Here is a 15809-nt window from a genome sequence, read left to right as displayed (position 1 = left end):
GACTTATGGGCAACTTTTGGGCAGAGTGCAGGGAATCTTAGGAAAAAAGTGGGAAACAGTAAGATCTGGAGAGCACAGGAACTCCACAAGGAAAGCAACAGAACCAAAAAATCTGAGCACAGGGGTCTTTCCTGAGACTATACTCCAACCAAAGACTATGCATGGAGATAACCTAAGACCCCTACACAGGTGTAGCCCATGGCAGGTCAGTATTCAAGTAGGTTCCATTGAATATGAACAGGGACTGTCTCTGACATGAACTGATTGACCTGCTCTTTAATTACCTCCCCTTGAGAAGGAAGCAGCATTACCAGGCCACAGAAGAAAATTCAGCCACTCCTGATGAGACCTAATTGACTAGGATCAGAAGGAAGGAAAAGAAGACAGGAAGACCTCCCCTATCAGTGGACTTGGGGAGGGGCATGCATGCAGAGGGTGGAGGAAGGGAGGGATTGGGATGGGAGGAGGGAAGGAACCACAAGGGGGATACAAAGTGAATAAAATGTAATTAATAAAGATTTTTTTTTAAAAAGATGTTTGGGTGTAGCATGTGTAAGGAGTTTCAGCTGTCATACAAACCTGCTGGCGTTATTCCAGAGAACTTTTGAAATTTATTTATAGAAAGGCATGATGATTAGACAGCATAGATAAATAAAATAAATCCCTCATTCATGGTTGAATATGAGTGATCAAAATTGTGGTAGCAGGTAAGAAATAAAAAAAACACTTTGAAATTTCTACTATTAGTTAATAATCTATGGGTGCTTCTTTAATAATCTACGTATATTTAGAGAACTTTCTCACTTCCATTAATACTATTAAAAATATTAGTGTGCAGAGGTAAACCAAAATTTAGAGGCTAATGAAGAATACATACAACAAAAAGAAGTTACAGTGATGAATTATGTTGCTTATGGAAGAATATGGTAAGGGACGAGTTGACATGGATTTCAAGTAAATTAAGGGCGTTCCCTTAGGTGTCTAGTATTTATTTGTATGTGAAGAAAGGTTAAATGTAGGAGCTTTCTCTAGAAAGCGTTAGGAGAGAGAATTCTTGTTGCAGTTATGGAATTATATGGCCTCAGAAAGTCTTCACAGTAGCATTACTGAATTGTTTGCATAGATGAGAAAAGGAGCATCACTGTTACCAGTTCCTGCCTAATAGATTTTGTTAACTGTTTTTGTTGTTTCGTTTTTGGTGTCAGTTAGTATACAGATGTTCTTTATCCTACAATGTTGTGGGTTACATTGACTGAATTTTGCATGTTGAATTAGCCTGCATTCTTATTGTAAGTCTTATTTGTTATGATTATTTTTATATATGAAACAGTTTGATTTGCTGTTTTGAGTTTTTATAGCAAAGGTTGTAAGAGGGATTGGTCTTAAGTTTTGTGCTTTCTATTGTACTGTGTTACTTTGATTTGTGTCATAGTAATAGTAGCACCAGCATCACCCAAATTGATGTTAACGGGATTTCACTTCTAGAAGATGGTGATGGGTTTGCTGTTGATGACAAGCTTCTTATTCTCAGCTTTGACTGTGCCTTTGAACTTGCTGTGGGTAGAGTCATACTGGAATATGCAGACCATGTTGTTGAGGTCAATGAAGGGGTCATTGATGGCAACAATCTCAACTTTGCCAGAGATGAAGGCAGCCCTGGTAACCAGGTGTCCAGTACTGGACTTTCATGATCATGTCTAAGGCACAAGGCTGGCACTGCACAAAAACATATGGCTGTCTCTGGAACAGGGTGGAGCAGAGAACTATGCTTGTCACTTTTGAAGAGTAGCAACCATATATTTTGTAGAATTTTTCTAAATATGGATTTGTCTGTTTTCTCTTAGTAAGATTCAAGGTCTACATTTATAGCAAGACTATAACAGAAGTCATGTGCCTTTTGCTAAATCTGGTTGAGGTGGAGATTTACAATGGAGACATCCCCTTTAAATGTTTTTTCCTCTTTAAAATTAGTAAATGTTATAGTTCTATGGCATATAACCTAATTTTAGTTAATGTTTTGTTATTAGACTCAGAAAGACTCCACCCTGCAGGGTATCAAAGCAGATGTTGAGACTCAGCCAAACTTTGGGCAGAGTGTAGGGAATCTTATAAAAGAAGGGGGAGATAAAAAGATCTGGAGGGGACAGGAGCTCCACAAATAGAGGAAAAAAGAAAGAAAGAAAGAAAGAAAGAAAGGAAGAAAGAAAGAAAGAAAGAAAGAAAGAAAGAAAGAAAAGAAAGAAGAAAGGAAGGAAGGAAGGAAGGAAGGAAGGAAGGAAGGAAGGAAGGAAGGAAGGAAGGGAAAAAAAGAAAACTCTTTGCACAGGAATCTTTTCTGAGACTGATATTCCAACCAAGGACCATTCATTGAGATAACCTAGAACCCCTGCATAGATATAGCCTATGGCAGCTCAGTGTCCAAGTGGGTTCCTAGTAATGAGAACAGGGACTATCTCTGACATGAACTCAGTGGCCTGCTCTTTGATCACCTTCCCCTGAGGGAGGAGCAGTCTTACCAGGCCACAGAGGAAGACAATGCAGCCAGTCCTGATGAGGCCTGATAGGATAGGGTCAGATGGAAAGGGAAGGAGGACCTCCCCTATCAGTGGAGTTGGAGAGGGGCATGGGTGAAGAAGAGGGAGGTAGGGACGGGTTGGGAGGGGATGAAGGAGGGGGCTACAGTTGGGATACAAAGTGAATAAATTGTAACTTATAAAAAATAATCTTTAAAAAGAAAAAAAAAACTTGTTCAGTATTTGGAAATAAAAAAGAAATGTTAGAAAAGTAAGCGCAAAACAAGTAGGTAAGCACATGTAATTACATTAAGTCTAATGACTTAAAGGATGTTGTTTCTCATCTTAAAATGATAGAACAAATTGAAAACAAAGGACATTAAAATAGAGCTGAGATCAAAGAGTAACCAACTAGCCCAAGGTCTAAGGAGACCTGTGCTGTTAGGGAAAGACAGCAGTAAGCACTAGCATACCTGGACTACCTGGAAACAAATTGGGTTTTTAGCTAAAGTATGTGGCAGATTGCCGAAGGCCAAATTGTGCAAGTGAGAATGAGATCCCCTGGGACAGCAAATACAGGGGAAACTTTTGTTCATAGGCTCTATTTGCCAAGAAAACTCATTTCTCGTGGCACAGGTGTTGGAAGGGAAACAGTACTTGCCATGGGGATAACAGGGAGGTTCTCTTTCTTTGTTCTGTAAAACAAACACATTTTCAGGAAAAGAGTAGATAATTTTCTTTTAGAAAATTTTAATTAAATAATTTATTTGTTTTTTACAACTTATTCACTTTGTATCCCAGCTGTAGCCCCCTCTCTTGCCTCCTCCCAGCCCCACCCACCCTTCCTCTTCTTCCCCCATTTGTCCCTTCCCTAATCCACTGATAAGAGAGGACCTGTGCCCCTTCTGTCTGACCGTAGCCTATCAGGTCTCATCAAGGCTGGCTCCATCATCTTCCTCTGTGGCCTGACAAGGCTGCACCCCCTAGGGAGAGGTGATCAGAGAGCCTGTCACTGAGTTAATGCCAGAGATAGCCCCTGTTCCCCTTACTAGGGAACCCACTTGGAAACTGAGCAGCCAATGGGGTTCCTTTGAACATGGGGTCTAGGTCCTTTCCATGCATGGTCCTTAGTTCGAGTTTTGGTCTCTGCATGACCCTCTAGGTCCAGGTATTTTGGCTCTGTTGTTCTCCTTGTGGAGTACCTGTCCCTTCCTGGACCTTCTATCTCTCTCTTCCATAAGGATTCCAACACTCTGCCCAAAGTTCGGCTATGAGTCTCAGTATCTTCTTTGATACCCTGGTAGGTAGAGTCTTTCATAGGTCCTCTGTGGAAGGCTCCTGTCCTGTTCCTTGTCTTCTGCTACTTCTGATGTCTATCCTATTTGCCCATCTGAGTGAGGTTTCAGCCTTTTCCCCAGGGTCCTTCTTGTTGTTTAGCTTCTTTAGGACTATAGACTTTAGTATGTTTATCCTGTATTTATAAGTGAGTATATATCTATAAGTGTCTTTCTGCTTCTGGGTGACCTCACTCAGGATGATCTTTTCTAGTTCCCATCATTTGCCTGCAAATTTCATGATTTCCTTTTTTTTAATTGCTGAGTAGTATTTCATTGTGTAAATGCACCACAATTTCTGTATCCATTCTTTAGCTGAGGGATTTCTAGGTTGTTTGCAGATATGGCTATTATGAATAAAGCTGCTATGAGCATAGTTGAGCAAATGTCCTTGTTTGGTTTAGCATTTTTCAATTTCCAAACATTAATCTCTTTACATATGTTTTTAGTTTTTATTGAGATATAAACTTTAATTTTCTAAAAAATATTCAGCTTTGTTGTTGAATATTAATATTTACTATTGATTTATCTTTTAGTTAAGCAGTGGTTATTCCTAAACCAGCTGTATAACCAAATCACCACACAGAGTCTAGGATTTATTTAAATAACCTAGAGCACAATGCTGGGCAATGGTTACTCCATCCTAAACCTCCAAACCCACATAGTTTCTTACCATTCAGATTTCACCCATTATACTTGCTTTTAGTCATATCTTAGGCCTGGTTTATCCCTCCTCATGGCTCCAAGTCCTTCCTGCTTTCCTCTTCTGCTTCCTTCTCTTCCTGTCCGGACCAAGATGTCCCATCCTATTCTCGTCATTGCTCAGCATTGGGGCTGGTTGTTTTATTGACAACACAGAGAACAAATGATGACATGTTTACACAAACTTGAGACAGTTGATGCTTAGAATAAGCATCACAATGCAATTTCCGGATTGAAACCAGATAGTGGGGTAGAGAAATCAGCATTTTAATGAACTAGGGTACTTTACTCAAGAATATTATACCAACACGGCTTCTGTGTGTGTATGTGTGCGTGCATATGTGTGTGTAAAGGCTAAGAATCTTTGAAATCAGTAAAGTCTTGTTCATTGGGGGCTTAATAGTCTTTGTTCAGTTGACCTTTCTCTTCTGCCAGTTTAGTAGAAACATCAAGAAGAAGCAAGCTAATAGCCTCCGCATTTATCTGGCATCTGGCTTCCATCAGCATTAGCAAGAGTTAGCACAAGAGCAGTCAGCATCTCCTTAGTCAGTGACCTAATAGTAAGTGTGCTATGTCTGCTTTAGCCCAAGCTGTAGCAACAGGACTTGAGTACCAGGGCAGAGGGATCACCAGATTATATTTCAAGACTGGGATTTAGCATAGTAAAATTGTTTGTTTGTTTAACTAGCTTATTTGGGGTATTTTCTGTAGTTCCCTTAATTTTTTTTTTTTTATAGCAAGTCACCTGTACATAAAACTTCGTTTCTTTCTGGTCTGTATGTATTTTCTTTTCTTTCATTGACCTGAAGTTAGCTTCCAGTAGAGGAGTTATAGTTGACAGTCTTGCCTTGTTTCAGAAGTATATGGATAAAAACAAATTGATCTTTTTGTTCATCCCTATAGGTAGATAACTAGGATTTTTTTTATAGATGCGCATTATTGGATTAGAGGAACAGTTCTTTTAGTACTAGGTTACTGAGATTTTTTTATTATGGAAGATTGGCTTTAACGATTTGCCTTTCCTATACTTACAGATGAGCATATGAAGTTTCACATTTACTTTTGTGGGTTAATTTTTTTTAAACTTATTTATGTATATGTGTGTGTCTATGTATGTGTGCCATATGCATGTAGGTGCTAACAGATCATTGGATCTTCAGGAGCTACAGCAGTAATTCTCAGCCTTCCTAATGCTGTGACCCTTTAATACAGTTCCTCATCTTGTGGTGACCTCCCCACCACAAAATTATTTTGTTGCTGCTTAATAACTGCAATTTTGCTATTTTTATAAATTATAATGTAAATATTTGATATATAAATCCAGGGGCATTGTGATCCAGAGGTTGAGAACCTTTAATCTTGAGTCTCAGTTGTGAGCTACTTGACATAGGCTCTGTGAACTGAAGTATGGTCTTCTGAAAGAGCAGCAAGCACTTTTAACTTCTGAGCCCTTAATCCAGCCCTTTGTTTTTTCATAGATGACATCTTGTAGTTCACACTAGCTTGAAACTCACTAGATAGCTCAGAGTGTCCTAAAGACTCCTGATCTTTCTGTCAATTATTGTTATTTTTATTTGTATATTTTTTAAAGGTCTGCATAAATGCCATGACAACTATGAATAAATACTATTTTTATTCATAAAACTTTCTGTTCTGGACTTGGGGAGGGGAGTGTGTGGAGAAGGGAGAGGAAGGGAGGGATTGGAAGGGGAGGAGGGACGGGGGATACAAAGTAAATGAAATATAATTAAATAATAAATAAATAATAAAGTATAATTAAAAATAAAAAACTTTCTGTTCACAATGTGTAACTGTCTTTGTATTTTTTGAGAATTTCATATAGAAATACTGTGTTTTCATCATTTCTGTCCTTTCAGCTTCTCTTTATATTTTCTTTATTTATATTACACATATACTTACATTCATACATTCATATATACATATGAATGCATTTAGCGTTGAGTGTATGTAAATTTGTTTAAGGCTGACCACTTGGGATCAAATAACCTATTACCCCTGCATGCTTCTTGGGTCCATTTGCTTGAATATATTTTTTCATCCTTTTACTCTGAGTGATGCCTATCCTTGATGATAAAGTCTGCTTTTTGAATGCAACATACAATGATGGATCCTGTTTTTTAATCTTTTATTGGGGAATTGAGACCCTTTATGTTGAGAATTATCAATGAGCAGTGTTTGTTGATTTCCATGTTGTGTTTCATTACCCCCTTTTGATTTGTTTGTCTGGTATTGTTGCTTGGAGCTTTTTTCTTTCTTTTTTTTCTTTTTTTTCTCTTTTTTTTTTTTTTTTTGATGTTGGGGGTTAACCTTTTCAGGTTAAGTTTCCCTTTTAGTGCCTTCTGTGGTACTAGATTTGTAGATCCATATTGCTTAAATATATGCATATTGCTTATGTTTGGTTTTATTGTGGAATATCTTATTTTCTCTGTTTATTGTGATTGAAAGTTTTGCTCAGTACGGTAGTCTTAGGTTGACATCTGTGGCTTCTTAGTGTCTGTATGACATATGTCCAGGCCCTTCTGGCTTTGAGAATCTCCATTAAAAGTTCAGGTCTGCCTTTATAAGTTACTTGGTCATTTTTCCTTGCAGCTTTTAATGTTCTTTCTTTGCTTTTCATGTTCAGTATTTTGATCATTATATATCGTGGGAATGTCTTTTCTATTTGATGTTCTGTATACTTCTTGCATATTGATAGGTACTCTTCTTCAGGTTAGGAAAATTTTCTTCTGTGATTTTTGTTGAAAATATTTTCTGTACCTTTGACATGGATTTTCTTTTCTTCCTCTATTCCTGTTATTTGTAGATTTAGTCTTTTCATAGTATCCCAGATTTTCTGCATGTTCTGTGACTATATTTCAGATTTAACATTTTGTTTGATTGAGATATCCATTTCTTCTACCTTATTTTCCATGTCTGAGATTCTCTCTTTATTGTCCTGCACTCTGTTGGTGAGGCTTACCTCTGAGGTTTTTGTTTGACTTCCTAAATATTTCATTTTCAGTTTAATATTCGTTTAGATTTTCTTTAGTGATCCTCTTTCTGTTTTTATGTCTTGAACTGTTTTCATCATTTTATTACACTGTTTGTTTTTGTTTTCAGAGACTTCATTACAGGGTTTATTTATATCCTCTTTATGGTTCTTGAATGTACTCATAATTCTTGTTTTGAAGTCCTTGTCTCTTGCTTCATCTATATTGCATTCTCTGGTCTTACTATAGTAGAGTTACTGGGTTCTTTCTGGTGGAAGAATATGCTCTTGGCTGCTGATATTTGTGTGTTTGCACTAGTGGGTAGGCATCTGAAGTTAGGATGAGGTGTTTCTAGGTATTTGGCTTAGTTAGGCTTACTTAGTTGTTAAAATTACTGTTATGATGAAACACCATGATGAAAGCAACTTGGGGAGGAGAGGGTTTATTTGGCGTACACATGCACATCACTGATCATCACTGAAGAAAGTCAGGACAGGAACTCAGACAGGGCAGGAACTTGAAGACAGGAGCTGATGCAGAAGCCATGGAGGAGTGGTGCTTGTTGGCTTGCTCAACCTGCTTTTTTATAGAACCCAGGATCACTAGCTCAGGGAAGGCACTACCCTCAATGGGCCAAGCCCTCTGGTATCAGTCATGGAAGCATATTCTCAATTGAGGTTCCCTCCTTTCAGATAACTCTCATTTGTGTCAAGTTGACATAATACTAGCCAACACATGGTTGATATCTGTTCTTGTCTTTGATGATTGGGTGTTCCTTTCCTTGCTTTCTGTTATTCCTTTTTAGGAAAATATGTTAGCTGTGTGTTGCCTAGTAGAGAGTACTACTGCAAGTCAGTGGATGGTATATTGGTATAGATGTGGTCTAGGTGAAGAGGCTGAGAATGGCATTAGGAAAGAGCAAAGGGGATCCTATTCACTCCAAGAGATGAGGTCCCTAGAGAGTTGAAGGTATGATGGTAAAAGGAGCTTCTGTTAAGTTGCAGCAAAGTAGAGAATAATCTGGAAAGACAGGAATAAAAGGTCTAGGGGATCCTGAGTCTGAACCAAGAGTTAAATCGAGTTAAGGTGGAAGGATGGGTACCTGTAAGCAGGCTGTTATTGGGCTGAGGGTGAAAATGGAGAGATTATAATTGAGAACAGGAAGGATGGTATGAATCAGCTATCTAAGTCCCTGTCTGGTATAATCACTGGTAGTTCCAGGTAGAAAGTGTTTTTAGGTATCAGGGCCTGACCCAGAGGGATGGGGATGAGTTAGAAGGGAGGGTTTAAAGGTTTCCGTAGGACGGAAGAAAGCTCCAGTGTTCTTGGAGTCTCTAGGAAATGGAGGTAGGATGGAGAAACATTCCCTTGCAAGTAGACCCCTACAGGGCTGGGGTTGAGACTGGTAAGATTGCAATAGAGGACAAGAGGAGAGTGAACATTGCCTACCAGAGTCCATGTCCAGTGTTGCCACCAGGAGTCACAGGTAGAGAGTGCTTCTAGGTATTGGAGGCTGACACAAAGGAATGGCATGGACTAGAATGGGATGCCAACAGGGTCCATAGGAAGGGGAAAGCTCAGTCTACCACTTATTTTGGCAGAGTCACCAGGGAATAGAGATGGTGTCTTAAGTCCATTCTTGCCAATATGATTTACATATTTAATCCCTAATCTTAGCATCCTCCATTCCTAGAGTATCTGACAGAATACTAAATATATTCAAAACTGTAGAGTTTTCTATATAATATTAGTTGTATTAAAATTATTAATATATGTGACTATGAGAGGATGTTTTCATCACTGTTATGTTGCTGTGAAGAAACACCATGACCAAAGTAATTCTTTTCTTTTTAAGTTTTTCTAAATCATTTTTAATTTATTTATTTTTATTTTTATTCTTTACATATATGACATCCTGACCACAGTTTCCCCTACCTCCACTCCTCCAGCTCCCTCTTCCCACCTCCCCTCAATCCATTCCTTCTCCATTTCCCCAAGGTAACTCTCAGAAGAGAAAACATTTGATTAGGACATGCTTAGTTTCAGAGGTTTAGTCCATTATCTCCATGGCAGAAGCATGGCAGCATATTTAGCACTTGAGCAGTAGCTGAGATCTACATCCTGATCTATGGAAAGAAAGATAGGCACTTGGCCTGATGTGGACTTTTGAAACTTGAAAGTCCACCCCCAGTGACACACTTCTTTCAGCAAGGCCACACCTACCTCAATGATGGGATATTTCCTAATCCTCAAATAGTGCCATTACTTGATTCAAATATATAAACCCTTGGGAGCCATTCTTAATTAAAACCACTTTTGCTATTAAAACAGATAAGATTATCTTATAGAGAAATATAAAATATTTAAAATAAAATATAAGATGTCAAGAAGAGTTCATTCCTTCTGGCAGCACCATTACTCCTGTCACTCAACTCTAAGGGTCTTTTCATATTAAAAGGACAGTTTATGAACATTTTGGGGATGTCATCTGAGGAATCAATAAATGATGATGGTGGTAAAATTTTTTATGCACAAGCTACTGTTTTCTTTCCCAAGAACTAACAGGCCAGCACTGGACATGTTCTCCTAAGCAGAACTTCCATCCTCTTTTTGGTGCAAATCCAGTTCCCTTCATTTAGATTATGGCTTTATTGACTAACCTATTGTCTGCTCTAAATGAGATGGAGGGTGAGGTCTTCTGTTGTCACTTGGTGGTCTGGCACTGCTTCGGTGAAAAATGTAGTCCATGGCTCTAAATGTTTTTTTATTCGTATCTCTTAAAATCTGGAGCATGAATGTTGCAAAGCTGAGGAAGCGTGTTTAATGAGAGAGTAAACTGAAAACACCAAACCTCCCTAAGAATCCTGTGTGCCTTTGAGAGTTGTAGTTTGGGTGAGCTGCAGCTTTAGTCCACTGGCTTTATTCTGATTGACTTTTCATTTTTCTTTATTGTTTTGATATTTCTTTTAGAGTGAGTGAAGAAAAGGAAGTGACAGAGGAACGACTGAAAACTGAGCAGGAGTCCTTCGAGAAGAAGATTCGGCAGTTGGAAGAACAGAATGAACTGATCATCAAAGAAAGGGAAGATATCCTTTTGAAAGTTTCATTTTTATATCCGGCAAATTTGAATCTTGTATGAGGAAACTGTAAAACCCAGAGAAATAATAGTTCTAATTTATAACGGGAAATAAATCTGCATGTGCTGCCATTTCTAGGTGATCAGAAAGACACTTAGCAGCAAGTGCTGTTGCTTCCTTTCTGCTTGATAAGGCCACCCAGCTGCTATGCTGCTGTTACTATGCTGTGAACACAGATTTGTCAACTAAAAAAGACAATATGAAATTGGGCGTACCACAAAATTCTGGGTCTTTATTAAATTCTGCCCTGCTATTGTAATAGAGACTTAACCTCCTCACATTTAGATTTCTTCTTAGGTAAAGCTGAAACAGTCCAAAGGGATTCTCTTCTGAAAGAAAAATCTAGAAGTTAGAACAACAGCTTACAGAATATGTAAGTGTTGTGTTTGATAAATGCTTAAAGAATAGCATAAAACCAACAAACAATGTCACGGAAAAGAAAGGTTTGCAGTTTAGAGTTAGAGGTGCGTGTGTGTGCATGTACCCATGTACATAGTACATTGTTTGTATGAAAATAAAGTCAAAACATCCTTTTCAAGTTTTACTTTTTTTTTTTAATTATGTGTATGTGTGTGGAGCTTTGTGTGTGTGAGGGCAGGTGTCCATGGAGGACAGAGAAAGGATCCCCTGGAGCTGGATCCTTTAGTGTTGGCTGTTAGCCACCCCATGCCAGTGCTAAGTACCTCTAGAAGAGCAGAGCACTCACTCTTAACTACTGAATCATATCTCTAGCACCAATACAAACTTATTTAAATTTAAAGGTTTTTACTTAGAGGGATATGTGAATTACAAAGACCATAGTTATGGACTTTCTTTTGGGTAGGTAGAATTACATAATGACATAAATGGAAGAGAGAAGCAGCTAAACAGAATATGATGTATCTGCCAGTGCGTAAATGCTTGAAAGAACCATTGTCCTTATTGGCAGTATCATTACTAACTTGATGGTTATTATTTCAATGATTCTGCAAGTAACCGACATGGTCTTGCATTGACAATAATCATGCATTTAAAAATATTAGAAAAATTTAATCATAAAGATAAATTAACTAGCTTGAAAATCACAAAACGGTAACTCTAAAAAATGAGTTCTGAACTTCTGCTTTTTCACATAATGGAAGCACATGATAGAAAATTAATACAGTTAGAGTTTTTACATTTGATTTGCAGAGTAGAACATTATAAGGCATTTTGATTCCACAATAGTAAAAAAAAAAAAAAATAGCTTTTTTTCTTTCTCTCTCTCCCTCTCTTTTTCTGGCTATTTATTTCTCTTTGACTTTCTTTGTGTCTTTTTCTCTGTCTCTGTCTCTGACTCTTTGTCTCTCTGTCTGTCTCTCTGTTTCTGTCTCACTCTCTTGCTCTCTCTTTATCTCTGTCTCTTTGATTATCTGTCTCTCTGCTACAGCATCTGGGTAATCCTCTTAGGCTTCTCTGGTTTGTTTTAGCTTTGTTGTTGTCAGAATATATGCCCTCAGGACCAGGACCATGTTCTGCTTTTCTCTCCATGTCAGAGAAGTGCTGTTTCTTGAAAATTCACAACACACTTTGGCTAGTACTTTAAAAAAGTAGTAGCTTAGAGATGGAATGAAATTTTCATTTAAAGGGCCTGTTTTTCACATCAGAAGAACTAGACAGAGATGACCTCTGGCACTGATTTGGGGGTTTAAAGTTACAGTGTTGGCTGCTCTACAGTTCTAGCTTCTAATGGCTGCTCCAGTTCAAAGGACCACATTTGAATTAGGGCAGGAAGGAAAGGGACTGGAAGTCTTGGTAAGTGTAAGTACTCTCCTTTAAAAAGAAAATAAAAGAACTTTCTCTGGGTGTCCTCCCATGTCCTTACCTCATAGTCTTTTATGATATTACTGATGTTGTGTGGCTTTGCTATTACACAAAGGAAGCAGAGAAGGTAAATGTGTAGCTTGTCTTACTTGGATAGTGTAGCAAGCACTGAGAGAGAAGGAGACTAAAGTTAGCCTCCAATTCTGGTAGCAAAAGTAGGGGATATAAGACTCATTTATATGTAGAGAAAGTGTTGATATTTTGACCTTCCTAGGGTAAGTTGAGGAAAGAAGGTAACAGAGATTGGTATTAAAATATTTGAAAGGTTAGGCAGCCAGAGTAAGTCCATTTATATATAATGTTATACTTAGAAATTTCTGTAGATTTCCAGGAAGGTAGCATATAATTTTAGTGGGCAATGATGTCAGATCTGTGCAGAATGATGTTTTACAGTGCTGAAGCTGTATTCATTATGTCCATGAATGGTTTCTTCTGGAAAGCAAAGTGTTAAAATCAGCCAGGTGTATTGTAGTGACAGAGTATTTAGTGTTTCCTCTAGGACTTAGCTCAAGACTCAACACATTATCCTATGGGTCAAATCCATTATGAAAGCAACTAGCTCCATTTGTGTTCCTTATGCGTTTTCTGTGGTGACTGTTGTGCTCCACTTCCACAAGTAGTTGCAACAAAGATCTTGGGCTCCCTTAGACTAAAATATTCACTATCTGCCTCTCTCCAGAAGAAGAGAAAGATGTACATGAGGTCATAGATCTGTTTCATATACAGTAAGCAGGGAGTTTGTGTAAGCATTTATTTTAAATTGTGAATGTGCATGGAAGTAAATGTTGGGTTTTAGCAACAATTAAAATAGATTATTTGATGTAATCCCTTTAAGGCATTTTAAATCACAAACAATAAGTCATGTTTATAAAAGTTTATTGTCAAAAAAGGAGAAAGAAATTATATAAACAATAATACTTAAGATTTTTTGTTACAAGTGTATTGCACAGGTACAAATCTTTTTAAGAGAATAAACCTGTCAGAGGTTAATACCGATGATTTTACACTACATAAAACTCTATAAAACTTTGAAACATAAAATGAGCTTGTAATTTAAGACAACATAATTTTAACTACAGTTGCATCTCCCTCTCAGGCATGCATGGTCTGGGCTCATCGACATTGAGTCAGATAATCTCAGTTCATTTTTAGTTTATTTCTGTGTGAGGCACTATACCAAGGAATTGTAGTTTGGGGCATTTTTAAGGTATATTATGCCAAATTTGTTTTTGTTTAAGGTCTGATAACTTATTAACTATATAGACTAACCACTTAGTAGAAAAGAAATTTTTTCACATATTTGCACAAGGATAGGGCATCTGATAGAGTTTTTAAATAGAAAATTAGTTTGTTAAAACATTAAAAAGTCTGGATAATTTTTAGTCTTTGAACAAAGAAATACTATGCTTAAGTGCCATTTTCAATGTCATATGCTTTCTTGAACCTTGTGGAACTTTGCCCACCTTTATGTGTGTGAAAAGAGAAAATCTTACACTTAAAGAGAAATTTGCCCAATAACTTTAGTTCTGAAACATGTGGGCACTTGAATATTAAAAGTTGCAATGGATGTATTCACTAGAAAAGTTAATTAATATTTGAACTTGTATTTATGGAGAATGGCTCAGATTGATGGCATTAGCAAAAGCTTGTAGAAGGAAAGTGAAGTCTGAAATCTGGTAGTATCACTGTGAACTGGAGAAGAAAAACTACTGAAGCACAGTGCATATTAGAGTCTTCAAAAGAAAGGTTACTGAATGATACAGTCATCACCCCTCAACCTTTTGTGAGTGTGTGTGCTCATGTGCGTGCTGCACACATGCATGCAGTGCATTTATCCATGCAGATATGCTCATGTATGTGGAGGCCCCACAGGTGGAGGTCAGGTGTTTTCCTTAATCATTCTTCACCTTCTTTTTTGGAACAGAGTCTCTCACTGAATCTGGAGCTAGATTTGGCTAGACAAGCTGGCTGGTGAGCTCAGGAATCTGCCTGTCTCTACCTACCCACCACTGGGGTTACAGTGCATGCTGTTGACAAACATGCTAGAGATCTGGACTCAGGTTGTAATGCCAGCTCAGCAAACACTTTACCAACTGAGCCATTTCCCCAGCACCTGTTCCCCACTGCTTATAAAGCTGGAGATTGCGTTTAGGATCTCAGCAAATGCTGTGCCACTGAGCCATATCTCCGCCCTAAAAAGTTAGCTGCCTCCTTTGCAGACTTGTTGGAATTTGAACAGTTCTTTTTATCATGTCTATAAAGAATCTAACCAGGTTCTGTAGTAGGGCACTGAGTAAAAGGTGGTATTTCTTTTGTGAGCACTACTGATTGCGTGAGGGAGGGGATGATTGGTTTCTTTGTTTTCTATTCCTCTGCCTTTCTTCCCTAGGGTTTCAGTGGTTTTTGTTTTTGTTTTTATTGTACAAGTGCCTGGGCTGCTTCTAAGCTCTGTGGAGGGGGGCTTAGCTTATGACAGTTGGTTGCTCACTGAAGAAAATCAAGAATATTTTGTTGTTAATGTTATTTGGGGAGAGTGTCTTTGGTTTAGGGGGGCTTCTTTTTATATTGCTAGGTCAGAAACCAACTACTTCCCCCGTTTTTAAAAATATTATTCTCTTAACATTTCGTACATGTATATAATTTTGTTCATAGTCCTCATTCCCTTCAATTTCTCCATGCTCTGGATATATCTTAAGGCATCTTACATCCAACTTGATGCTGTGTGTGTGTGACACATTGGTTTAGTGTTTAGTGTTGCCCATGTACTCATGGGTGTGTGGTCATCCACTGAGACATTGACTCTACTGGCCATCCTCTAAGGAGTAGTGCCTCTCTCTCCCCCAGCAGTCTTCAGCTGCCAATAACCTCAAGAGTGGGGCCTCAGGAGCTTCTTCTGCCTCCATGGTGGAGTCCTTCTTCCTCTGATGGATTTTTAACTGACTTCCACTTATGCAGGTATTGTGCAGGTAACTACAGGTCTTATGAGTTCATCTATACAGCAGTCAGGTCATGTCCAGGAAACAGCATTTCAAATCATTCCTCTTCATCCTTAAGCCCTTACATTTTGCCCACCCCCTGCTCCATTATGGGATCTGACCCTTGGGTTTGGGAGTTGTTGGTACATACCTGAGGTCTCACCATCACTTCTAGTTATTTTAACAGCTGTTAAGTACCTGCCTCAAGTGCCTCACAACTCCAGCTCCAGTGCACATGCAAAGATACATGTATAATGAATATGAATATATATATATATATATATATATATATATATATATATATATATATATATAT

At 38.1% G+C, this 15809-nt stretch overlaps 1 protein-coding gene across 4 annotated transcripts in view; it reads left to right on the top strand.

Moving 5' to 3' along the window:
* Positions 1 to 15809, top strand: part of Kiaa1328 (KIAA1328 ortholog) — a 226847-nt gene that overhangs the window by 21887 nt on the left and 189151 nt on the right. For 3 of the 4 annotated variants that reach the window (XM_055625415.1, XM_055625414.1, XM_055625413.1), the window contains exon 1: positions 10692 to 11049. Coding sequence is in view for 1 of the 4 variants with exons in the window: in XM_055625418.1 (XP_055481393.1) it covers positions 10510 to 10625 (116 nt within the window). In the remaining 3 variants the exon portion in view is untranslated. Of the gene's footprint in view, positions 1 to 10509; positions 10626 to 10691; positions 11050 to 15809 lie in introns of those variants that run through there. The other variant, XM_055625418.1, reaches the window with a different exon arrangement.

This window comes from Psammomys obesus, unplaced genomic scaffold (genome assembly GCF_907164565.1).
Source record: "Psammomys obesus unplaced genomic scaffold, mPsaObe1.curated_primary_1811, whole genome shotgun sequence".
In the NCBI taxonomy this organism is placed as follows: Eukaryota; Metazoa; Chordata; class Mammalia; order Rodentia; family Muridae; genus Psammomys; species Psammomys obesus.
The sequence above is the reverse complement of the archived record's forward strand: the minus strand, read 5'-3'. Positions and strand labels throughout refer to the sequence as shown.